At 46.0% G+C, this 27,506-nt stretch overlaps 1 protein-coding gene across 1 annotated transcript in view; it reads right to left on the bottom strand.

The window, feature by feature from the left end:
* Stk32b (serine/threonine kinase 32B) overlaps positions 1–27,506 on the bottom strand; it is a 232,282-nt gene that overhangs the window by 162,019 nt on the left and 42,757 nt on the right. Inside the window, exon 2 of the mRNA XM_050140759.1 lies at positions 7,510–7,565. Coding sequence (XP_049996716.1) covers positions 7,510–7,565 — 56 coding nt within the window. The remainder of the gene's footprint in view (positions 1–7,509; positions 7,566–27,506) is intronic.

Here is a 27,506-nt window from a genome sequence, read left to right as displayed (position 1 = left end):
GGAGGCATTGTGAGAGAGCCCACAGCTCCTGTGGCAATTACCGACTTATTAAATCATTTCCTGGAACCACAGTCTCCTCCAAGAATGCCTCTACCCAAATGCACTAATTAATATGGAAGGAATAAATATTTCGTTGCAAACAAATAGATTCCATCCTTCCTCACTATGTCTGGGAGAACAAGGGCAGCTCATGCAAGCATCTCCTTCAAGCTTTCTAAAAAGGATTCTGACTTAAGAACAGCATCCGGAGAAGTCCGGCGTCTTGCCCAGAGGCTTGTGGTTGGGCCAAAACTGCCAGCCAATGCTCATAATACACAAAATACTGCTTACAGCTTAATTAACTGACTTAGTTTCCAGAACGGAGCAACCACACATTCCGAGTCCCGCCTGCTAGAAACAGTTCTTTGCATCAGGTAGACATGGGGCACCGTGTGCCCACAGACACCTCTGTGCTTGCCTGGGGGCCTTTGCACCTGCAGGGTCCTTGCCACGGCAGTCTTAGGTAGAGCTGCTGCTGTCTGAATGCTAAGCTGGTTTTTCTGCTTCTAATCAAGTGCTTTTCCACATTGCGTTCATACACAGCTGTGCAGAGCGGGCAGCCGGGGCTGAGAGAGCTGACCTGGGCTTGTGTATGGGGAGTGCCTGTCTCTGTGCATAACAAGGCAATGTTGAGTCTGGGTTATCGTCCGGACAACGCCAGCTCAGCTTTATCCAGAATCTCCCTCTGAGGGACATAGAGGGCTATTATCGTGTAACTCCAGGCCATTTTCTGTGATTTTATGCACTGGCTGCCTCTGGCCAGGCTAAGAAGTTTGATTTGTTTGGCATCAGTCCGGCAGTCCTCATCCAGAAGGCCCATCTTGGATGGCACTGTCAGGGGAACTCCTGAGTTGCTTTTCCCACAGGCTCTCTCCACCCTCTCCTGAACAGAACTCAGCCCTGTTGGTGTTCAAGTCCATGCCCAAGGGACCACCTCCCCCTGGACTTGCTTCTGTTGCTCGGTCATCAGAGGTCAAAGGGAGCCCTTAGGGACTGGGGTCATCAACAGGTCCCAAACTGGGGCAAGCAGAACCAGTGCTTGGCTTGCCCACCTGACTCACAACTCCCCCAACTTGCGTCTGTCTGTTCCTTTGCCTGGAGCCTCATTCTTTCCCCCGTTCGAAAAGCCTTAAACATCATCCACTGTGGGGAAAATGGCCAGCCACGCAGTCAGCCTGTTTTCTGATATTTCAGGGAAGATTCCAACTGAAGAACCATCAACACTGGGGCTTGAGTCCTGCAAGTCTTTGAGCCATGGCCAGGTCCAACCCATCTCTGTTGGCACATGACCAAGACGGTTATTGATAGCTACCCTGGACTCCAGGGAGTAGGGGTGTGTCTTCTGAAGGGAGGGATGGTGTTCCCATAGGAAATGTGCTGAACAGCAATGGGAGCTCAGTACCTTCTGTGACCCTTCATATCCAATCTACGTTAGAAACAAGACCCCAAGCTGAGCGTGTCTGTTCACTCACTGGCCCGGGTGACTACAGTCAATACAAGTCAGTCTCACCCAAAATCTAAAGTATTTTTACCAAGTGTTCAGAAACTGATCTGCTGTATCTCAACTATCCCAGAACTCAGACCTAAATTGGTTCTTCCCTTAAATTCTTTCTCAATTCAGTAATCTGAAGCTATTTACTTTAGGGGCACATGGGAGGAGAGACTGCTTCTGGGGTGCGTGTGAAATGTGATTGATGCTTATCCATGTGCGTGTGCACCTGCTGATAGCCAGGCATTGTCATCCTTCACAATGAACTCTTAATAAATGGTGGCAGGCAGCCTGCACGAGACAGAGAGCAAAGCTCCGAGCATTCACTCCCTGTGAGAAGGGTCTCACCCTGTGGCAGCCTGGTTCCACTACAGCTAAGGGCATCCTCAAGACTTAAATCAACATTAACCACAGAGGTGGCCATAAATTTGGTATTTCAATACAAACAAAGCCACGTTCTAGTCCCTGAAATTAAGCCAACCTCAGCCCAGTCACCTGGCATTAATGTATATTCCCCCAAAATTCGAGCGCCTGTAAGACATTGCTACATACTGACTTACAAATAGACGTCGTGAAGCTTGGGAGTTCTAAAAGATGAACTATAACTGTGAGTTTCTAAGACATCAATACTCAAGACAACAGGTGCCAAGAACCAGATCATGTGCCAGATAGCAGGACAGGATGAAGTAGACATAGCCGAGGGATAACTGGACAAAGCCAACTTGAAAGCTCACAATGCCACATGCTAACACGTCTAACAGCATGCCACAAAGAGGTACAGAGGGTTCAAGACCCAAACTGTCGACGACAGGAGGCCACAGAAGAAAGCTTTGAAACTCCAACTGTGCTGTAATTGGAAGATGTGTCTCCAGGTTCTTTGAGCCATAGAATGGGCACATCAGAGTGGGAAACGGCAGCAGGGTTCTTACGTATCAGCCTGGGTTCTCGCTGCTAAGTTCAGCTAACATCAATGGGGTCAAGGGGAAGCCTCCTAGGTTTCTGGGCCACAGCTCTTCTGAGCTGTCTTCACAGTGTTTATTTTTGATGTGAAGGCAGAATAAATAAAGTATATGCCATGTAAACAATAGCATAAATAGATGACAATGATTATGTTGATCCCAGAGACTAAAAGTTAAACTGAGAGTTTAGCAGAGATGGAGAAGGCATTTCACAATAATGGGCTCTATTCATCCTGAGAACATAACAGTGTGGGGGGGGGCGGTGCCCGGGAGTGAAGTCCTTTAAAAGCAAGATTCCCACAGTGGTAGACTTGTGGGAAGAAATGACAACCCAGGGGCATATTTGTCTCAGAATAGATGGGCCAACTCCATCTCCAATTCAGCAAAGACACAAATGGGAACAGCAACATTGTGTTACTCCCTGTTTCCTGCTGTGACAAAATCCCTAACAAAACCTTATTGAATGATTTGTTTTGGTTCAGTTTGGAGGACATAGTTCATCATGGTAGGGAACATGAGGCCTGAAGCATGAGGTAAATGGCCACATGACATCCACAGTCAGGAAGCAGAGAGTTGGATGCTAGGCTCAGCTAAATTTCATCATCCCAGACCAAGAGATGGCCATCTGTGGTGAGATGTTAGCAATCAATATCCAATGATAAATTAAAAGGTTAAACTAGCACATCCAACTGGGATTTGTCTGAGTTGTGCGAGGTTGCTTTAAAATTTGAGAGCCAAAAATGTCACTCTCAAATGAGAGACACGGTGTAGCTATTTCAAGAAAAGCATGTGGCGATTCAACACAAACACTGCCCCAGAGTTTCAAGCTATGGATACTAACCTGGGGTACATTTCTATGCTGACCTTCCAGCCTCAGGACAAAGCTGTTGGGCCTCTTAGCAGATTGGGATCAGGGCAAGGTGACTGCTGCCTCTGAGCGGGAGTATTACCTCTAAAGAGGGTTAGCGTAACACACTCAGGTTGTGATCAACATAGGGCAGTCAGCTGGTACTGAAAAATCCACCCTAATAAGAAGCCTCTGACCATCTGAAGTTTGATGTTCACACAGATAACCATTCCCTTAGAAATCCCCTCAAAGCTGTCACTCTGATGACACTTGTATCCTGCTACATTACTGAAGGTGTTTATGAGTTGTAGAAGTTCTTTGGTAGAATTTTTGGGGTTGCTTATGTAAACTATCATGTCATCAGCAAACAGTGAGAGTTTGACTTCTTTTCTGATTTGTATCCCCTTGATTTCCTCTTGGTGTCTTACTGCTCTCTCTAGGACCTCAAGAACTATATTGAATAGATATGGAGAGAGTGGACAACCTTGTCTTGTTCCTGATTTCAGTGGGATCGCTGTGAGTTTCTCTCCATTTAGTTTGATGTTGGCTATTGGCTTGCTGTATATTGCCTTAATTATGTTTAGGTATATTCCTTGTATCCCTGCTCTCTCCAAGACCTTTATCATGAAGGGATGTTGTATTGTGTTAAAGGCTTTTTCAGCATCTAATGAGATGATCAGGTAGGATTTTTTTTCAAATTGTTTATATAATGATTACATTGACAGATTTTTGTATGTTGATCATGGGAGAGGGTGAAATCTGAGGGAAGAGGAAGAGAGGGGAGCAGAGAAAAATGTATAGCTCAATAAAAACATCTCTGCATCTCTGGAATGAAGCCGACTTGATCAAGGTGAATGATTTTTCTGATGTGTTCTTGGATTTGGTTTGTCAGTATTATATTGAGTATTTTTGCATCAATGTTCATGAGTGAGAATGGTCTGTAATTCTCTTTCTTAGTAATGTCTTTGTGTGGTTTGGGTAACAGGGTAATTGTAGCCTTGTAAGAAGAGTTTGGCAATGTTCCTTCTGTTTCTATTGTGGGGAACAATTTGAGGAGTATTGATATTAGTTCTTCTTTGAAAATCTTGTAGAATTCTGAACTGAAACCATCTGGTACTGGACTTCTTTTGGTTGGGAGACTTCTGATGACTGTTTCTATTCCTTTAGCAGTTATAGTCCTATTTAATTTGCTAATCTGGTCTTGATTTAATTTGGGTCAGTGATATTTATCCTGAAAATTGTCCATTTCCTTTAAGTTTTCCAATTTTGTAAAGTGCAGGTATTCAAAATTTGACCTGATGATCTCTAGATTTTCTCCATATTCATTGTTATGTCCTCCTTTTCATTATTCAAATTCTTATGGAAAAGCAAAAAAAAAAAAACAGGATAGTCAAAACAATCCTGTACAATAAAGGAACTTTTGGAGGCATCAAAATCCCTGACTTCAAACTCTACTACAGAGCTACAGTATTGAAAACAGCCTGGTATTGGCACAAAAACAAACAGGAGGACCAATGGAACTGAATCAAAGACCCGGATATCAATCCATACACCTACAAACACCTGATTTTGACAAAGAAGCAAAGAAAAATATATCAAATGAAAAAAAGAAAGCATATTAAAAAAAATGGTGCTAGCATAACTGGATATCAACATGTAGAAGAATGAAAACTGATCCATATCTATCACCATGCACAAAACTCAAGCCCAAATGGATCAAAGACCTCAACATAAAACCAACCACACTGAACCTCATAGAAGAGAAATGTGAAGTACACTTGAACACATTGGTACAGGAGACCACTTCCTAAATATAACCCTAATAGCACAGATACTGAGAGAAACAATTAATAAATGGGACCCCCAGAAATTGAGACGCTCCTGTAAAGCAAAGGACATGGTCAAAAAGACAAAATGGCAGCTTATGGAATGGGAAAAAGATCTTCACGAACCCCACATTGGACAGAGGGCTGATCTCCAAAATGTACAAAGAACTGGAGAAATTGGTCATCAAAAGAACAAATAATTCAATAATAAAAAAAATAGAGTACAGACCTAAACAGAGAACTCTCAACAGATGAATCTAAAATGGCTGAAATACACTTAAGGAAATGCTCAACATCCTTAGCCATCAGAGAAATGCAAATCAAAACAATGCTGGGATTCCATCTTATACCTCTAAGAATGGCCAAGATCAAAAACACTGATGACAACGTATGCTGGAGAGGATGTGGAGTAAAGGGAACACTTCTGCATTGCTGGTGGGAATGCAAGCTGTATAACCCCTTTGGATGTCAGTGTGGTGATTTCTGAGAAAATTAGGAAACAACCTTCCTCAAGACCTAGTAAACACCACTTCTGAGTATATATCCAAAGGATGCTCAATCATACCATAAGTACATGTACACAACTACATTAATAGCAACATTGTTTGTCACATCCAGAACCTGGAAACAACCTAAATGCCCCTAGGCTGAAGAATGGATAAGGAAAATGTGGTACATTTACACAATGGAGTACTACACAGCAGAAAAAAATAACGGCACCTTGAAATTTGCAGGCAAATGGATGGATCTAGAAAACAGCATATTGAATGAGATAACCCAGACCCAGAAAGACAAATAGAATAAGTACTCACTCATAAGTGGTTTTTAGACATAAAACAAAGAAAAACCAGCCTTATAATTCACAATCCCAGATGACCTAGACAACAAAGAGAACCCTAAGAGAGACATACATGGATCTAATCTACATGGGAGAAGATGGAATCAGAGGGAAGAGGAAGAGAGGGGAGCAGAGAAAAATATATAGCTCAATAAAAACAATTTAAAAAAGAAAACATTAAGAAAACAAGTGGAACAATTCAATGGATGGTATAAACAGCTAAGACTTGTATACATGTGGACTGAAGAGGCATGAGAAGGCAGGCTGCCCTTGCTCCCCAGGATGCCTGCAGGTATGTCTAGCCTGGAGGAATTCAGCATCAAATCATTGACATCCTCAGTGAATTGATCTTCAACACTACATTTCAGAAGAGCTATGTGAAAAGGTCTGTCCGGGATTCCCAAGTCAAAAAGAAGCAGAAAAATCCAGAAAAGTCTGCTTATGTAGGAGTCCTCCTATGGAGAAGTCTTCTATCTCAGAATGGGGCTTCCCCGGGCATGCTGGTCCACACATCTGTTCATCTATGCCATTACACAATAAGTTCCTACCCCATCTAGGCCACCGCTCACCAGCGAAATGCCTGTCAGTACCCGGCACACCCCAAGGACCCTGTGGCTCCCAGTTGTATTTCTGCCCTCCTCTATAAAGAGCTTACTTCACAATGAAAATGAAGGATACTTATTCTCCCAGCATCCTCAGTGGCTAGAGGTAGTCATGCCCCTTCCTATACCCATCTCCATTTCCTGACTATCCAGAAGTGATATCCTCACCACCTGCTCTTGCCACCATGATGTGAACCTCCAAAAACCACAGGACAAAATAAATCTTTTTGAAGTTTTTTATATCAGGCCTTCTCTCAGCAGTAAGAACAGTAACAAACAGTTGCTAGTTATAGGGTCTAAGGTTTTGAGCCTAAGTCACTTCATCCATAAAAAGTAAATCATAGCATTTGAGTATAACAGAGTGTCTGGCTCTTCAAAGGTGCTTAGAACAATTATTGCCAAGAGAAGTTTCTGTGGGAACAGATTATGGCTTACTAGGGGAACCTCTTTTCCCCTAAAAACCATACCTTCTAATTTTTATGGGCTTTATCCCTAAAGAGTCAAGAATCAGAAATGTGAATTTTGTGTAAACCAAATGTCCACAATTCAGAAAGAGCCATCTCAGGTTAAGTTTGGAGGAGGGGGACCCACTCTCCTCATCCATTCGTCTCAAGGAAGAAAGATATGGCACTAGCAAGACTGAAGCCATTGCCACTGGGAGTCACCTAAGCCCAGACTCTCCGGTTAATTCCATTTTTAGAGTAAAGTACACCAGAATTTAAGGAAACCGTTTAGGCTTCCTTGTGTGTCTCAGATTTACCTAATAAAACCCTCTGTCAAGAGGAAATGCCCAGGCCCACAGAACACACACACACACACACACACACACACACACACACACACATTGAAGCCCAAGCATCTAGACTTCCACGCTTCACTTTTTTGTTCCAAAAAGTGCATTGTTCTTACCTTCCCGAAACTCCCTTTCCCGATGGCCCGCAGGATCTGGAAGTGGTCAAAGTTGACTGTCAAAAAAGAGAAAGTGGCAGTCAGGGCAGGCTTGCCTCTCCGACACAGTGTCCATGTGCTACCCACGACCCTGCTGGCTTCTGTCCACCCGCCCTATCGCATGTCAGCACCCGGTCACTGAGACACTGCCCAGGGAAGCAGTGTTAAAACGTCACCATGGGTTCACAGGAGGAGACATCTTGTAGGGACCGAGGTGGTGGCCACAGAGAAGCTCAGCTGTTTGGATTTCATGTTCTATGAAGCACTTTTCCCTTCCGGAAGAGCTGTCCCCACTATGGACCCCTCTGGTGCACACGGCACTCTCACAGGCAGAACACAGCTTCCCCGTGTGAGATGCTACAGCCTCACATTCGATCCTTCCATACAGTCCGGCTGGCATTAGGGTTGCCGCACGCCAAGCACACTGACCCCCATCACCCTCCTGCTATCATATCACTCTGAATCACACCACCCCTTGCCCCCTTTTAGCTGCCTCTGTGTCTTTACCCTCCAGCCCTCATTGACTGGACTCTACCCCAGCCTCTGCACCAAGCATGTCAATACTATGTGGCCATACTGCTGACTGCCACGAACATCCTCGACCTTCTGGGTCCCTGATTCCTGTCTCCTTTTGTTTCTGATTTTATGTCAGGGTCTCATGTAAGCCAGACTTCCCCTTTTCTCTACCTTTGGAGGGTTGAAATTACAGACGTACCATAATGCCAAGTTTGTGGGTGCTGATGTTTGAACCAAAAGCTCCGTGCATACCAGGCAAATGCTGTACTAATTGAGCTATACCCCCAGGTTTCCTCTCATCTTTCAAAAATGCCCACTAGGCTTCTATGGCAGAACCCTCTCTCAAATCCCCCTCAATGGCTTCTCTATGCTCAGACCTGTACTCCCAGGAGTTAGACACTGGAATCTGTCAGCTCTCTGCCACACAGCTACTCTCATGGCCTCCAGAGGCTTCTGTGGCATGCCAGAGTCGGCCAAAAGTATCCCTGGCCTTTAGGTAGTTTGAACTGATGCCTACCCCTGAGGAATTCAAACCCACCTGGAACTTCATGGATCCAGCAGACCCCCGGCAGAGCAGTGCCTCCTTTCTCCTGACCACGCATTTCAGTAGGTTCAGCAGACCTCAGGCTGGGCAGCATCAACCTTCTCAAAGCCAAGGATTCATCTATGGCTCCTTTCCCTCCCAACCTGTTTAGTCCCTTATCAGGGTGGATCTACTTTTCCTCTCGCTGTTCTCTTTCATCTGCCCATCCCGAGGCCCCTCTGATTTTACCTTCTTCTGTCATCTGATATCTACAGTGGGCTCTCCACCTCTGTGACCCTCCCCTGGGGCACATGTGATAATAAGGGTGGCAATCATGTCTGTCCCACACCTTCCTGGTCCTAATCCCTCCATCTTAACCAGGGAGAGCATGCTCCTCCCTAAACGGCTCGGTCCCTGCCCTGCTCCTGTCACCCCACCCTTATGCTGCAGACACAGGTCCCTTCCTCCCTAGTCAAGCTGTCTCCTTTCCATCTGATGCTCTTCTCCCAGTGGTCACTTGTCACCCTGCTGTGTCCTGAGAGGGGACCGGTCCTAACTTCCAGCTAAGTGTGCTGTCTTGTAGCACGGTAACTTCCACTAAACACATCATTCTGAATAGCTCGATGGGACTTGATCGTTTTTCTTCGCGAGGCTCTGAGTTACCTGGGGTCAACGGTCACGATTATTCTATTTGTTGTTTTCTCCCTCGGCACGTTGACCTTGCATGGCACACTGCGGCACTCCATAACTACTCATTAACTGAAGGATGATTGAGTCAGCTAATCTCCATATTCATGGCGCCAAGTGCATAATAAGTCTTTGGTAAATATTTTTGCATTTGACTGAATTGCAGCCAGTTCTCAATAACTAGGAAAGACATGCCATTTACGAAGATGAAGGGGATTGATTAGCTCACCGCGTAATTGAAGTTGGGGGTGTGGGGAAGTCAATGAACACAATTAGTTCCTTGTACATTCGACTTCACCAAGCCAAAGCCAGAATCCAGTGAGCTGTCAAACCCCTGACGTGCTTAGAATAGAGAGGCTGGGTTAACAGTTAACTAGCAAACCTTCTGTTCTTTAACCCAGTTCCGTCTGCTTTCAGAATAACTTACTCGAAGCAGAAATTCCTTTCTCCTCTTATCCAGTCACTACAGGTTGAGGGAAGAAGAAAGTAAGGAACTCGGGCCACCGCTCAGGTGGCTGTCATGTGCTGGGATGTGTGTATATCTTAACAGTAACCTCCACGGTTCAGAAAGCAAATGTCACTGTGGGTCTCTGCCCCCTGCCCTCCAGGCAGCAGAGCCAGCTCTCCAGAGGCATGACTTAGGAACTACCAGGATTCTGATGCTGAGTCCCTGCACAGGAAGCAGCTCTTTGTCCCTATCAGAAAAACAAGAAATTCAATTGTTCAATGGGTGTAGCTGCTGCCAGAACATTCCTTTCGGAATCTTCTAGATCCAGACACATGGAAAAGGCTGGTAAATCCTATTTTATCATTGGATTTGGAACTCTGCTGTGATCTTACTCAGGAGCAAAAGGATAGTCTTTTTATACCATCATTACCTTGATTTAAATCCTACCCCTCAGCAACTGGGTGATCTCAGAGATGTCACTTAAACCGTGCTGACTCTCTATACTAGATATGATAAAATAGTTCTTACTTTTCTCAACAACACATCAAATGCCTAACAGAAACATCCTGAGGAGAGGCTGACATGTGATCATTAATTTAGAAGCATGGCAGGGAAGGTATGGCTTCTGGAATAGGCTGGTCTGAGGTAGACGGAGCTTGCAGCATCTCACATGGTGCCAAACAGGAAACAGGAATGAGCGTAAGCAGGGCCAAGCTGTTACCTTTGAGGCCCACCTCCTGTGGCCTGGGTCCGTTAGCTAGGTCTTTAGTCTCAGAGATTACATGCTCTCCCAAAACATCACCACCAGCTGAGGGGCAAGGGTTCGAACACATAAACCCTTGAGAGTGTGGCTGTTTGCATTCTATTACTATAATGAACACAACCAAAAGACACCTGGGGAGGAAAGGGTTTGTTTAAGCTTCCATGTCCTGATCACAGTCCATCACGAAGGGAAGTCAGGGCATGAGCTAAAGGCAGGAACCTAGAGGTGGCAGCTGATGCAGAGGCCACGGGGAGTGTGGTTTACTAGCTTCCTTACCCTGACTTGCTCAGCCTGCTAGACTACCTGCCTATGGATGGCATCACCCACAGTGCCCTGGACCCCTGCAGGGACCCTGGTGCTCACATGTGTTTAGCCACAATATTCCACTGACTAAAGCTGTTTGGAGTGAGTTACAGAGTATAATCAGTAACTTCCCAAATACACACACACACACACACACACACATGCACGCACGTATGCACACAGACACACATAGACACACACACACATACACACAGAGACACACACAGACACACACACGCACACATACAGACACACACACAAACACACATACACACAGAGACACACATAGACTCACACATGCACACACACACACAGACACACACATTCACACACACACTTCCTGATATCATTTAAGAAACATCACTGCACACCTGTCTGACCACATCTTTACCCCCTGGCTCCAGACATCAGCGACCCTGTTGCCTTTGGCTTTCTGATGACAGATCCAGACACTCAGGCATGACACAGTTCCAAAAGTGTCACTTAGCCCTGGCTATGATCTACTGGGTGAGCTTGCCACAGGTCTGGCACCCCCAGCAGGTTCCACTGTCTGTCTTCCTTGCTTCTCTAGAGCTGAGCATCCGGGAGAATCACCTTCTTCAGCAGCAGGGCTGTGGATAAACAACTTCATGCTCCCCAGCTTCCCAGTCTGCTCTGGAAGTGCTTCCCCATGGGACTCCTTGCCTGGCTCCCTCTGCCTGCAGGGCTTAACTCTTGGGACCCCACCTTGGCTGCTCTGGGTCTCAGATGTCTTCTCCCTTCACCAGCCGCCCTTCTATAGTGAGCAATCAGACCCAACTCCTGCTGGGGTGTATCCTCCTGGGAAACTGACTTGGAATGATGTCCCCAGAGAGCCAGGAAAATGTAGAGGGAAGGACGTGGCCTTAGAGGTTATCAAGCTACAATTCAGTGTCAGAGAGAGCTTCATGGAAGCAAACCTGGGTGATGTGGAAAGATTCACAGTCAAATTAATGCTTCTTTTTTTCTTCTTTCCTTCCTTCATTCCTTGCATCTGTCCTTCCAAGGAAGTCTCATGTAGCTCAGGTTAGACTCAAACTCTGTGTGTAGTCAAGGATAACCTTGAACCTCTGATCCTCTGACGATAGGCATGTGCTGCCTTATCCAGTTACGCGGTACAGGGAACAGAACCCAGGGCTTCAAGCCTCCCCTTCCATTAGACACCAGGGTCAGCTCTTGAGTAGATGAGAGTCAAAGTGAATGGCATTAAAACTGCAGATCTCAGTTCCAGACTGGAAGGTCGTCACCGTGTGTCCTCACCCATGGTGAGTAGAGATGACAGTTTGGGTGCTGACTTGGTCTCTCAGCAAGTCATTAGCTTAGTTCAAAGTCATAGCTTGGGGTCTTCCCCCAATCTGGACTGTCAGATCTCCTTTAGGAAGAGCCAGTGCTCTGAGGACTATACACACATGGTCACCTTCCAGGCACTCAGCTAACTGGGGCGCTTTAGTTTCATTTGTGCTGATGCAACAAAACACCAATTTCAAAAGAGAAGTGGGAGATGATCTTAATTCAAAATTCCTGGCTACAGTCCTTCACTGGCGAGCCAGGAGGCAGGAATATGGGACAGCTGGCCATGTGACATTTACAGTCAGAAACAGAGATAAGAACACATGAACGCATACACGCTTGCTTGCTTGTGCTCGGCTTCATTTCTCCACCCTTATATGGTTCTGGACCCGCTGCCTAGGGAATTGTGCCCCCCCACATTGGGCATGTCTTAAATTAATTAAGTCAACCCACACACACATGCCCATAGGCAAACTTGAGCTAAACAATCACCCAGTGAAACTCTGCCCAGGTGATCCCAGATTGTGTCAAGAGGACCGTTAAAGCTGACCACTACATGGGGAAGAAAATATGTGTCCATATTATACATCCACAGGCTATTTTCTTGTCAGATTCCCTGGCAGTGTAACACGCACTTCAACAGCATCTACTCTGAATTAGCTGAAGTTACCTAGAGCTTTGGAAAGTCAGGATGTCCAAACTGTGGCCCATAGGTTGTGAGAGCACACATATTTATTTTGTGGGACTCTGCAATATGGCATCACAATCTATAAAGTTCATGGCCCTAAACCACGCCTGAGTTATACAAAACAAACAAAAAATGAATGCTTTAAATACATTTAGAATTTTGTGTTAGGCTGCATTCAGAACTACCCTGGGCTACATGCAGCATATGGGCTGTAGGCTGGGCTTCCTGTTTTAAAACAAGCAGGGGGTGCATTTGTGGTCTTGTGTAAGAATACTGAGGATCTGAGGATGTTGGTATCTGTGGGGTTCCTGGAAGGATCCCCTGAGCTGATCTTGCACACTGTACTTCACACAACTTCCATGCTGAAAGTTATCAGATCCACCCTGGAAACTCCAAATGTACCCCAATCCCAGTGGCTCTGTAGATCTGAGGGCTCTGGCCCTGAGTGCAACCTTCTTCCATCTTTGGCTCCTGAGATGAGACAGGTCTCTTTCACATTCATGCCCAGGGCTGAGAGAGTCTGCTCCTGTCCTGTGTTCATGCTGGCTCGCAGGGCTGATGCAGGAAGTCAAGGCTGGGTGTTCGGTGCAGAAGTTCTATGTCTACATGCCCCACTCTCCACACATGAAGAGAGAAGCTGAGATTTGCTTCACAGAGCCGCAGCGCTGCTTTCAACCTCATTAAAAAGTGGTTTGTTTCCTTGTTGATAAATGTGTTTAATAACACCCCAGGCCTTTTTGCTAACAGTCTACGCTCTTATCAGCAGAAACACTGAATCTGTAAGCAGCCAGAAATTTGCACGCCTAATTCATATGGATAGAGTAGGGAAAAAAAACTTTAGGACATAAGTTAATTTAGAGCTGGAGGGAAATTCATGATAAGACAAGCTTCCAAGAGATCTTGAGAACTCAACTGTCAATCTGTCCTTGTGCCTGACATCTTCATTTTCTTCCCCAAATGCTGTGATAACATAGGATGACAAAGATAACTTGAGGGACAAAAAGTTTAATTGCCCAGGTTGTTGTCTGTCATTGCAGGGAAGCCAAGGTAGCAAGTCACATTTTATCCACAGAAAAGAGCAGAGAGCAATAGATTAGCTCATGCTTTCTAGGGCTCAGCCCACTTTCTCCACTCTTATCCAATCCAGAATATAGTGTCACCCATAGTGAGCGCATCTTCTAGCCTCAGTTAAGATAGTCAAGACAACCCCTCACAGACATAGCCACAAGCCACCTTAATCCAGACAATCCCATGGGGATTCTAGACTCTATTAAGTCAGCAAGTAAAATTAGTTTGACTTATTCCTTTCCTGGGACAGCCCTAACTAATTGTCACCAAGGAGCTTAAAACAGCAGGAATTAATTATCCCACAGTTCAAGAGGTCAAAAGTCCAGAGCCAAAGTATCAGCTGGTCTGTGCCATCTACGAAGACTCTGGGGATCCTTTCCTAACTCCGTTAGTAGTCCTTGGCACTATCTCTGTATCACTCCATCTCTTGCCTCCACCTTCTCCAGTTTTCCCCCCATGTGTCTCTGTTTTCTTCTTACCCAGCCACTTCATTTGAGACTTTCCCTCGATCCAGGTTGCTTTCAACTACACCAATAAAAACCTATTTCCACATCTGGCCCCATCCTCAGGTATCATGTGGTTGTTCATTGGGAGAGAAGAGCTACTCAGCTCAGAGTACCCACAAGAGTTCCCAACATAAGGAATGGCCAGGGAAGGAAAGCCAAGTGGAAGCTCCAGCCCACATTTAATACGCCTGTCATTCCACGGTGGTATACACATCTATAGTGGTCAGAGTCATAGACATAAAGTTTAGGAATCGAATTTGGACCTTCACTCTTCAGCCCAGTAGAGTTGGGACAGAGCTTTCATTTCAGCACATGGACAAGAAGTTATGTGACTGTATCCCCATAAATTACCAACTCAGGAAAATGATTCAGAAGGGAAGTTTCCCAGATATCTAAAACACAGGCGTTTCTACCAAAGGATAGTTGACCACCTGCTTCATTTTGAGGAAGAACAGTGCAGGGGTCAGGGCCTAGAATGACTGGAGGAACACCCACTGACACTTTTTAACTCAGTTGCTGAGCAGTACAATGGGAAGGGTGATATCGATTCTCCTGCCTTCTGCACAGGGAACTGCACTTGTCACCCAAACTCAATGCTTAGAGGAAGGTGATGTGGACCATGAGCAATGAAAAAGCTAAGGCAATGGAGAAGTGAGATGTCACTTTGATACAGACACTTAATGGTTCAATATATCGCCACATCAACCAGAAACAAGCATCCTCCATTCACTGTCATACATTTGGGGAATTCTAAAACACCTGCCTTATGCCCTTATAAGAGGTGAAAATCTGAGCACGGGCATAAGGGGACCATGGGAGGACGTGGAGATGATGACATTTATAAGCCACAAGTATGGCTGACTGCTTGGTGTGCTCTGGATGTATTCCTTGGATGGAATGCCTGTCCCCTGCCTGTCACTGTGAGAAGCAGTCTCCTCTGTTCTGACATCAAGACTGAGCACATATATCTCCAGTCTTGGCCTCTCTACAAACCATCCTGGGACTTTGTTCCCACATCTGAGAAGCGGAACTACTAATATCACCTTGCAAAGCCACAGTAAGAACTATAGATCTCTAGAAAGTAGCACACATTATACTTGGAAGGTCAAAGCCACAGGGTAAACTATGCTCCACAGTGGCTGGAGGTTAAGAAAAATACATGCGGAGAAGGGAAATTATTATAACCTAAAGGAAATGGTGGATCCTGGGCAAGCATAGCAGCTTCTGGAGCTTCAGTCTCCGTATCAGCCTCCGAACGTGAACCGCGTCACTTGATCCACAATGTGTGGTAGTCCTCCCACCTAACAGCTCAGCGCATTCTCTCCACAACTGGAAATACTCAAGGACTTACACAAACTGTGGGAAAACAAAGCCTTTTGGAAGAAAGCTTTAGTCATAACACAAATAGCCGAACACATGGCTAGGTTTTGTCAGCTTCTGGGAAGAAGGTGGAACTTGCCAACAGAAGTCTGAAGAAAATGACAATATCCGAGCTGAAGCAAAGCCAGACGCAAGTCCCCCAGGACTCCTGGGCTCCCTGGGGCTGAGCAGCCTTCTGAAGCACATGTTTGCATGAAGTTACAATGAAAATGGCTCAAGTCTTTCCCTTTTCTTGCAAGGGAAACTGCAAGCCTAGTTCTGGCTTGCTTTTGAAGCCCCGCTGGGTGAGTTGTGCTTTTCTTTCCTGAGAGGCAGAGGTGATACAGCCTGCCGGACTTTCTCAGACACTGATTTTGCCATCTTCCCACCAGGCGTATGTGGGCTCATCACCCCAGGTTCTCACAAGCAAAACTCAGATACACTCAGATTACATACACAGACATGCAGGACACCTGTGGATTCAAAACTCTGTGGCAGGAAGAATAGAGCCTCCTTGTATAGAGTTGGGTGATAACGGGTTACGGTTAAGAAGCAGAAATGTCCAGAGGTAAGGCCCAAACCCAGTTTATAGTCCTCACCTCTCAAAACACCACACTAAACAACCGGGTACAAAAACTTATTGTGAGAGAGCATCCATGTGTGTCAGACAGGGGACAGATGCCTAGGATGGACCAGTGTCCAGTAGAGCTGGGGCTCAGCCTCCTGTAGCAGAAGGTGGACAATGAAAGCCAATGAGGACCACTGTGTGTGGTGACAAGCAGGGGAGGAGTCCACAGGTCTCTAGGGCAGAGGGTTCCACTGAGCATGCTGGCCTTGCAAAGCAAGTGGGTTGGAGACAAAACTAGAGAAACAAAGCCTCTGTCCTTTGGTGTGGGAGAATTGTCTGTATTCTGTCAATCATGTTTTAAATAAACGCTGATTGGCCAGGCAGGAAGTATAGGCAGGAAAACCAGACAGGAAGTAGAAATGATGCAATGAGAACAGGAGAATTCTGGGAAGGAGGAAGTTGATTCCTCCCACTCCTGCCCAGACTCCGAAGAAGCAAGATGTGAGCTGCCTTGCTGAGAGAGGTACCGAACCATGTGGCTAGCATAGATAAGAACAATGGGTTAATATAAGCTACAAGAGCTAATAAGAAGCCAGAGCTAATGGGCCAATCAGTTTCATAACTTATAAAGATCTCTGTGTGATTTTCTTTGGGGCTTGCCAGCTGTGGGGTACCAGGTGGGACAGAAACCCCAACAAGCAGACCCTTCGTGTTACAGTCCTTCCTTGAAGAGGAAAGCATGCATTCTCTTTTGGGGAACAGTGAGGACACAGGCCTCAACAGGATCAAGGATCTTATGTGAGCTTTAGTGAACAGTACAGCCCAGCCCTCTACGTACACAGGCACAGGGACTTCTCTGAACCATCCATGCTAACAAATAGAATAACATGGAAAAAAAGGAGAAAGTCTTACAACCTCACAGCCTACCAAGACCAAATTATAAAGAATCAGCCAAAATGAACACACCAATATCACACAGGAAGATTCAATTAGTGAGCAAAAGCCTTCTCCAAAGATAAGCCCGGGGCGAGACAGCCTCCCTGGAAAATTCAGCTGAACAAAGAATAACTGTCAATCCTTCTCTTGCAAAAGAAGCCAGAGGTGGGAACTCTCAGATTCATGTCACAAGGTGTCATTGTCCTGTCACCAAATCCAGACAGGCTACAAGGAAAGACAACCAAAGTTCTGCTCCCCGAGGAAGATGCTGAAAAGGTCCTCAACAAGGTGTCAGCACAACAAATCACCAGCACCTTGGAAGGAACCCTCGCAGAAGAGTCTGGAAGGCGAATACCACCACCTGACTCACGAACAGATGCAAAACGGAAACTGCCATCCCAACTAAACAGATGAAAACCATGCGATTGAGATCTTCCAGAATTCCCCTTATAGACTCCCCATGCCCTGTAGTTCAGGCTGCACATGGTGCTCACCAAAAGAAGCCCTAAGCTGCATCAGCTGGAAGGGAAGAATTTCCTGCTGAGCTTGGTTTGTAACGTAAAGCACTGAGCCACCATGCCCTGAGCTTGCCTGGGACTTGTCAAACTACTTGAAAACTCACTCAGCAAAGCCTGGGGATGAATCATGGAGCAGAAGTCACATCCTGCTTCAAAAAGTAAGTAGAAATGAATTAAAAAGAAAAATCAGTGAATAAAATCCCACATATCTTTATTATACAAGCTCTTGGCAAAGGGACACATTTCACCACAATAAAAATCATTTGTGATACAGCAACGTCAGATTTATAGTCAAGAATGAGCAACTGAGAGCCTTCCCTTGTAAGACCAATGGCATGACAAACCAGCTGCTTGTCTCCACCAAGAGAAACAAAAGACTTTGCCAAGTTGACACCTATGGCTATAATCCAGGACCCATGAGTCTTAAACAGGAGGATTGCCGTGAACTCAAAGACAGCCTGGACAGCAACAGAGAGAGATCCAGGCCAGCCAGGGTAATACAATAATACCTACTCTATAATTAATAGATGATGATGATGAACCAAAGAACAAAAAAGACATTCTAATCTTAAAGGATTAATCCCTACAAATGACCTGATCTTGTATACACTTCCTTAAACACCAAAGATTCTCCAAAATCCCCCTAAAATAGTAAATGGATTAGGTAAATGTTCACGTTCCGTGTATATATACATATGTATATATATATATATGTATATATACCATATATTTCTAATAACTTATCTGAAAAATAACCTCATTAATAATAGCATCAAAAACAATAAAATATTTACAATACATTTGCCAAGGAGATGAAAATTCTCATACTAGCATGAGAAACATGGAGAGAGGAATTACAGAGAGTAGATCTCTGAAAATCTAGCTCCAGAGGTCCTGAGAACAAAGACTGTTAAAATGCCCACACTGCCCTGATCCAACTCCATTGCTATCCAAATCCCAAGGGCATTTTTATGGAGATAGAGAAAACATGGAATTCATATAGAATGAATGGAACTCCCATAAAGATCTTATGGTGCACAAACAACTCTGACTTGGTCAAAGTTGAGGGGAGCACACTGCTGGTTTCCAGAACTATAGTCATTGTTAAGATCTGCATGCAGAGTTCCTACAGTGCCCTAACCGGAGGGGGGGGGACACTGTTTGGGAGGCTATGGAATACTTTGGAGATGGCTTCTAACTGGTGGGCCTAGGCTTATATGTTTATAAATATCTGTCTTCTCCACCCACTTTAGGTTTTTTTCAAGGAGGAGGCTCTCGGGAAGCATGTTCATGTAGGAGGTGGAACTGGCCTGGGCCCAGTACATTGAGCACTGTTGATCATGCGAGGCTCTGGAAGCCACGGGGAATCCCAAGGGGCAGGAAACACCCCTGACCTAATCACACTTGGGCACAGCAAAACCAATCAAGAACAGCAATAATTCACTAAAAGTGGCAACTGTGAAAACACTGGGTTTCCAACCATCAAAATACTGGTTTCACCACCACCTCTGGAGCCAGGCTCTGAGAATGTCTTGATGACTGTGCCAATCAGGTGTTTTGAATAGCACAGCCTCCCAAGAATGCCAGGCAGGCAGGCACTCTGTGTTATGTTTGGATCCTTATGTCGGTGAGGGTGCCGAGCAATCTTGAACAAGGACAATCTCCAACCTGTGACATGCACAGCGTGCAGCTGCCCCATAGAATAACAAGCCTGCTCCCAGTGAGAGTGTAACCCATCTCACCACTGTCTGAAGAACGGCGTGTTCCGGGGGAGATGGCCACTTGGGTCTCTACGTCTCTACTTTTAATAGGAGACAGAAGGTAATTGTTTTAGAAGATTTGAACAGAATGGAAGTGAGTTTTGTCTGTATGGCACACTCCCTTCTAAAGAGAACCTGGCATTTGATAAAAGCTCTCCAGTGGGAAAGTGTCAGGCGGATCTGCAGATTCATACGACATGTTTCCCAGACGCTCGTTTTTGTCGTAGACATTCTGTACTGGAGACACCAGAAGGCATGAGACAGGCATCATCTTTGCCTCTTGGGACCCTCACATCTACCTCACACTGGCTAGGATCTCTAACCTGTCGTCTGTAAGAAAAGTACCCAGTGTATTAGAAAGGGGTTCCACAGGAAGGGCCACAGCTGGGGCCCGGGGTCCTTAGAGAAGTGAGCTTTAAACTGAGATGGGAGGATGGGCAGGAGTTGGGTGATGTCAGGAGAATGGCTATGCATGGCAGGGGAAGCTGTCTGGGAGGGTCTGAGAGATGATCCTGAGCAGAGTCAACAGGCAGTTCAGATCCTGAAATGAGAATAGGGGTGGGTGTTCAACAACACCCACCCACATCCGGGGAGAGCAGGGCCATGGCAGTAGAGCACTGAGCAGGTAAGAAAGGGTCACACCCAAGGACAGAGATGAAAATGATGCCCTTTATCTCGAGTGCCAGGGGAATCCTGTTAGGGTGGGTTGGTCTAGGAGAGAGAAAGGGGGTAGAAAAGGAGAGAGGTATGAGAAGAGGGACAGGGAGAAGAATGAGGGGATAAAGGGAGGAGAAAGAGAGAGGAGAGAGAGAGAGAGAGAGAGAGAGAGAGAGAGAGAGAGAGAGAGAGAGAGGAGGGAGAGAGAAAGGCACAAACACATGGGGTGATACGGCCAATTTCTCCACTTAAGTTTAGCAATCAGCACGACTACTGTGCTGTGTAACAAACACACCTCAGCTCTTAGAAGCTCATAACCATAGCTATTCACTTTTTCCTTTGTAGCACATGTTCACACAGATCAGCTGGCTTGCTGCATTTGCTCGGGGCCTGAGGCTGCTGGAGCTGCTGGAGCACATGATGACAGGTGGGGGACTAACAGACAGCTGTCATTTCTCATGGTCCAGAAGCTCGGATGTGCAAGGCCAGGCGACTACTCAATAGTCTTTGCTCTCACCGTCTTGCCGCTTTTCCTCACATGGTGGAAGGAGTGGGGTGTGTCTCTGAGATCTTTCATGAGGGCACAGTCCCATACGTGAGGGGTCTCCTCATGACCTCTTTACCTCACAGAGGCCCATGTTCTAACCCTGTCAATGGTGGTCTCAGAATCTGATTGAGGGATGGATCACTGTATTAGCGACCTGACTTGCTGCCGTGATAAAATGTCTAACAGACATTTGAAGGGGTTGGTCTGTCTCATAGTTCCAGGGTACAGTCCGTCAAGGTAAGGGACAGGTGGTAGCTGGAGCATGAGGCAGATGGTCACAGAGCATCTGCAGCCAGGAAGCAAGGGCAGATGAATTCAGGTCCTCAACATGTTTTCTTTTCATAATGCAGACTCGAGCCTGTGGAATGGCGCACCCATCTTTAAGATGAATCTTCCTACTGTTTAACCTAAACTAAATAATCCGTCAGAGCATGCTCAAAGGCTTCTCTCCCAGATGACACTAGATCTCGTCATGTGACCATCAGTACTAACCACCACAGGCACAGGCATCTAGACAGACAGCCTGACGCAGGCTCCATCTCAGCTATGTGCTATGCTCCCAATGCTATTAAATGTCTCTTCCTTCAGACAGTGGCACATTCTTCTGTTTCGTTCACTCTGGGCACAGTGCAGACATCTCTGGTGGCCTTGAGATAAATGCATCCTGCTGGTTTCTGTAAGTCACACAGACGCCTAGAGTCAACCTTGCCTGCCTTTCCCACCCCCGGACCATCCCTGTGTTTGTGGACCAAGCCATGATTCCCTCTCCAACCTCTGCTTAGATCCTTCACATCAAAGGTGCTTTCTCAGACCAGTTCTGAGATTGGTTTATGGGTCAACTTGACTGAGACCCAGGGTGCCCAGATATGTGGTCCAAATTATTCCGGATGCAGCTCTCCAGGTAAGTGAAGGAAAATTGCATGAGTCAACCGGGAAAGTAGCTGGTTCTCTCCACCATGAACAGGCCCCATCCTGTCTGTGGAAGGCCTGGAGAGAACTGAGCCGCTGCCCCTCCCACTCCAGCCGCTGCCGTTCTCTGAGCTGAGCCACTAGCTGCTTGTGGGTCAGGGCCCTGCAGGCTTTTAGACTAAACTCTCCCTGTTGCCTCTCCTCAGTCTGTCAATTGCCCTTCTGGGGAACTTCCCAGCCTGTTGCCATATGAGTCAGTTCTGCAAAACAGAACTCTTTGTGAGCCTGCATCCCATCTCTGGAAAGTTCTAAGAGTATCTTGTGGCAGACACTGTCTGTTCCTCACCTTCCTCCCGTCTGCCCTTACATGGCAACTACAGCACCTGCGTCTGTTTCTGCGCTTGAGGATATCCTCTTGAGGGAGGAAGCCACTGTAGGCTGCACATCGGGTGGGAAAGGCAGAATTCAGTGTGTTCTGGCAGCCAGCTCTCATCCACTACCTGGCAGGCGTGAGTGGATAGCATCCCAGGTCCTTGTAACAGTGCACGATGATTCTGAAGTGTGGTCTCCACTGTTCTTCAAAGCCTACAGCACCCTGTGTTCCCATGGCGCCCAGTATGAAGACAGCTTGTAGTGGCTACCTGTTCCTTCCTGCCTTGTTTTCCCTCCACACAAGTGTCTGGAAAGCACATTGGGAAGCCACCTCTTCTAACGGGACCATTCTCTCAGGAGCTCACCTCTAGAAAAGCCCAAACGGAGACACTGCTGTCAAAGGGGTTCACACATAGTGCGAAGAGTTCTCAGAACTAAACCTTCTAAAAAGCTGATCATGTGATTAGGACATCAATGACTGTAGAGATATTGGAGTGTTGTGGGGGTCCAAAACCTAATTAAGTTTATCTTACTCTATCTTTAGCCTTTATGCAGCCATTCTTTGGTTACCTCTGTGTCTGGCCTAAGTTCCTGCAACTAACAGACAACCCTTTAGAATGTCTTAACAAAACCCTAGTATCTGCCAACGAATAAGCTAAGAGTGCCATTAGACAGCTCCTGAAGCCTATGGCTGAGAGGTGGTCCCACTTCTTAATACCCCGCCAGGGTGGGTGACTTGTGACTTCCTTTGTTCCACTACTTTAAAAAGCTCATCAAACTGCTACCACATTGCAGCATGGGATCTGCGGGGATCTAAATCTGTCTTCCAGGGTCATGTTAACTCATATTTGGCTACAGATTTATCCTGTTTGCGTCATAGCACCCTGGCCCCTCCCTCCTGGGACATATTATATTCTGTGGTTGTTGGTGAATTTGTCTACTAACCTGTGTCTGTGTGTAACAAGGTCACTGGTCTTTTCGTGTCCTCTGTGTTCTGCTCAGAGTCTGCAGGGTGAACACTGGTGGAGCAGCCAACCCTGGCCATAACCCTCTCCTTCCCCGTATTAGCTCCCTCGTTAGGAAAGAGAGACCACGGTGACAGAAAGCGGCTCCTGACTTAACGATCTGAGAAGCTGAGGTGCCGGCGCTGGCAGGTAAGAAGGGACACGGCGTCACTGTCTGACGAGGTTCTAGATGTGAGCGTGGCTTCAGCCAGCTTTGATTGGACGGGGTGCCAGGACAGCACAGCTAAGCTGTTAGGAGGGGGAAAGGCAGAGAGAGGAACAACCTCCTTCTTTGTGTTTCTTTGGTAGCTGCCAATGGGATGCAGCCTGGTGCAGCTCCAGCCGGGAGTCTACACAGAAACGGCCTTTAGCGGTTCCCATCCCTGGAGACTAGTGAGTGCTCCCCACTCACACATGACTGTCCTCCCCTAATTATTGTTCTCATCGCTCTCCGGTTTCTTGCGTGGCTTCTACTTATAAGTTCAGGAGGTAGAAAATCAGTCTCCTTTGTGAAATCCACAGACCCCCACGTTGACAGAGGACCCTGAAGCCCAGGGCATGCAAAGATGTGCAACGCAGCAGGAACTGGAATGCCCACCCTGCAGGTCACTTCAGCTCCAGACAGAGAAGATAAGATGGAAAATCTGAATCATCCTTAAAATTGGTTGATATTGGTTGTTGGCTTAACAGGGTCTTGACGTATCAAAGACAGACTTGGGCCTCCCCGTGAGGGGTTATCTAAGTCAGGATGAGATGAGAGGATCCATTCTGAATGTGGATGCCACATTGAGCTGAATAAAAAGGGAAGATGCAGTGGGCACCAGTTTTCATTCCCTCTTCTTCCCGCTGCCATGCTCCGCCCCACTCCCATGGCGGACTGCACCCTTGAACTGTGAATGGAAACAAACCTTCCCTTCCTTTTGCTTTGGTCTCAGCAAGGAGAACGGTGACCAACAGAGTCCTGTATCTATCAGGAAGTTGAACACAGAATTAACCATATAACCACAAACGTTCTTCAGATCCTGAAGATCTGGTGTGGATGTTCTCACTGATGGTGAGGCAGTGCATGCAGTCTTCAGAGAAGAGAAAAAGAGCTCTGAGGCAGCCCTGATACAGACAGACACCAGGAGACTCTTGAAAAACCTCTTTGACCATGCCAACCAAGGCTGTGTATGTGTACAGGAGAGTGTACCCACTGCAAATGCATGCCTCAGAACTCACGGGCACATCACAGCACAGTTGTGTGATGCACATATGACTTGTTCTAGCCTCAAGATGGAAGCAGCCTTAATCCTAAGCATGTGCCATGTACCCAGGTGCCAGGATGCTATTTATGTAGGGGAATACAAGGAACAGTGTTGAGAAACCCCTGGAAATCAGTTACAAAGGAAGACTAGCCTCGGAGTTACAGGCACACAAAGTTGCACAGCTGGAACAAGCTAAACGACTGTAAACAAGCCAGTTCACTCTCATTCGGGGGAGCAGATGTGTAGAGGAGGGCATGGATGAGTGTCCTGAGCACAGTGTGTAAGCAGTGGTCACACAGGGGTGCTCATCTTGCAAAGACACTTCGAGCCGGATACCAATGATCTGTGCAGTCGTCTCTATAGTTGTGATGTTTCTAGAAAGTACTGTGGTGGTTCACTAAAACAATGGAGTTTTCAAAAACAATGAACCACAGTGCGTGCCAATAAGGCAAAAGACACAGAAAGATGTCAGGGAAGAACTTTAAAGTTTGCAAAGAGGCCATCTTCTCTAAAAGTTGAAAGAATTTTTCCACTCTGGAATGAGCTTAACCTTAGGAAAACCAAGTAGAGGAGGATATCTCTCTCTCTCTCTCTCTCTCTCTCTCTCTCTCTCTCTCTCTCTCTCTCCAACAGAAGGGACAAGCAGGTTCTGTTTGTACCATTCTGTAGTTCTTTGGTTAACACCTGACTATGGCATCAGCTAGTCTGGGTGAGGAAGGGCCCAGACAGAAGGTGGATGAAGGATGTCTTAAGGAAGGAGACATGTTGCCACAGCTGAACCACTGATTGACCAATCACTGATGTCTAGCCCAATATTGAATCCAATGCCTGGGCCACTGATTGACCCAGCATCACTAGACATCTAGCCCAGCACTGAATCCAATGCACAGCCCTGCCAATGCAGAATTTACACTGCAAGTTAATCAATTTAAATTAAACATGTATTTAATATATATTGAAGATATTGAAGGCCAGGGGAACAAATTAAATGTAGTAAAAATCCAGTACATAAAACAGTTTTCAAGAAAACTGAATACTTTCACAAATAAATAATATAAAAATGTTTTAATTAGATTTATTTATTTCCTGTGTATGAGTGTTTAACCTGAATGTATGTCTGTGCACCACAAGTATGCCTGGTGTCTGGGGAGGTCATAAGAGAGCGCTGTATCCCCTAGGACTGGAGGCATGCACAGTTGTAAGCCATCATGTGGGTGTTGGGAATCAAGGACAAGTCCTTTGCAAGAGTAGCACGTGTTCTGAAACCTCTGAGCCATCACTTCAGCCCCAAAATGTCATTTTTAAAAAGTAAAACCTCTAACTAAAAACAATGAAAATTAAAAGAGCCAGCATCTAGGACGCAATGCAGTTTTAATCAGCAGTCTATAAGAGACATGTTTTGGGCAAGAGAGGAACTGTGACCGCGGGGTGGGTGGCATTAAGTCACTGCTGCCAGTTGTATGGAGACAGGAAAAGACTTCTATTTCTTTCCATGTGCAAAGTTCTGTTCCAGGAGGTTGGGTCTCTCGGGTGACTGGCCCAACCGTGTGTTCTAGAGAAAAGCTACAGAAAGCTTACAGAACGCAACAAAAGCCATGCCAGAGCTTCATGGTTTCAGAAGCAGTCAACTGAAGTCGGAAGACAAAGATGGCCTCTGTTGTTGATTAATTCAGCCTTTTGATAAGAAGGGGGAAGAACATGGACAGATGAGGATTTTGTCTTCTGGGCATCTTCACAATCTTGGAGGAAGCAAAGCAGCCAGAAAGGAAAGAACAACCCATTCATGGAGACAATAGTAGGGGAGTGGAAGATACCATACGGAACAGATGTGCGTGTCACAAAGCTAGCTATGATCTCTGTGGCAAAGGTCACACCTGAGGACAGAGAGACCTCCGGTGTGTCAACGACAATGAGCCCCGCTCTGTAGAAAAGCTGACCTGGAGGCTTGAACAGGAAGTCACAGCAAGATATCTAAATTAATTAATCTGATTAGAAAGTACTCAGCATTGATGGCTATGAGAAGTGCCCGTCAAAACTGCTCTGACCTCGCACTACACCATGAGTGAGCCAAGGCACAAGCTACAGTCCACTGCCTACACAGCTTGGCATGAGTCCTAAGTCTCTGCACAAACATGGATCAAGATGAGAATTAAAAGTGTAATGACGTACAGGCATGCACTAGGAATAACAATAGTGCAAATCAACCAACGAAGCTACATACGGCAACATGGATGGACATTACAGATAACGCTGGGTCCAGAAAGCCATACACAAATAAACATTTGTGATTGTGTTTGTGCGAGGCCCAGAGATAAGTAAAACTGTTGTTCTAGGGCCAGGCAAAGTTGTGCACACCTTTAATCCCAGCACTCGGGAGACAGAGGCAAATGGATCTCTGTGAGTTCGAGACCAGCCTGGTCTACACAGCAAATTCTAGGACAGCCAAAACTACTTAGTGAAAGCCTGTCTCAAAAACAACAACAACAACAACAATGTGACCTACAGTCCTATAATTCCCAATGATAATGATACTGGGCAAAAAGATGCAGCCTAGGGTCACGATGGAGCTCCTGGTTGCTGCTGGTGTTCTGTTCTTCAGCTGCTAACATGAACGGGTTAACTTTCTGAAACACATTAGTGCCATATTTATGCCCTGTGTACTTTTATATATGTGGGGGGGGGGGTTAGTAGAAGTCAATGATCATCTCTACTGTTTTATCAAACCCTTAGCAAACTGGGGAATCTGTGGTGCTAACCTGGTGACAGTTGGCCATCCAAAGCCTAAAATAACATCCATAATGTGCAAAACTTCAGAAGAATTGTTGCCAAGGTATGAGGAATGGCTAAGGTATCCTGTGTTACCTTATCCTAAACTGTGTCCAATATCCTAAACTACTGTATAAAATTGGAAAAAGCTGGAAAAATCTTCACCTTTGAGAACCGTGGTAGGCAGTATTTCAAGGGTCTCGGCCTTACTAACAGTAGAAAATGCAGAGGACCCAAATTTGGTTCCCAGCACCTATAGGTGGGGAATCGACAACTCCTAGAGCTCCAGATCCAGGACAATCAGCGCCCTCTTCTGGCCTCCATGTGTACTACACTTAAATGCAAATGCCCACACATACACCCATATACAAATTTACAAAGTAAAATTTTTTCTTATTTTATTTTAATTTTACTTTATAACCCGACTGTAGCCTCCCCATCTATCCATTCCTTTCCCCCAATCCTCTTCTCCTGTTTCTGTTCAGAAAGGGGTAGACCTCTCATG

The sequence above is a fragment of the Alexandromys fortis genome, unplaced genomic scaffold (genome assembly GCF_014885135.2).
Source record: "Alexandromys fortis isolate MF-2015 unplaced genomic scaffold, M_Fortis_MF-2015_v1.1 scaffold_7, whole genome shotgun sequence".
Classification (NCBI taxonomy): domain Eukaryota; kingdom Metazoa; phylum Chordata; class Mammalia; order Rodentia; family Cricetidae; genus Alexandromys; species Alexandromys fortis.
The sequence above is the reverse complement of the archived record's forward strand: the minus strand, read 5'-3'. Positions and strand labels throughout refer to the sequence as shown.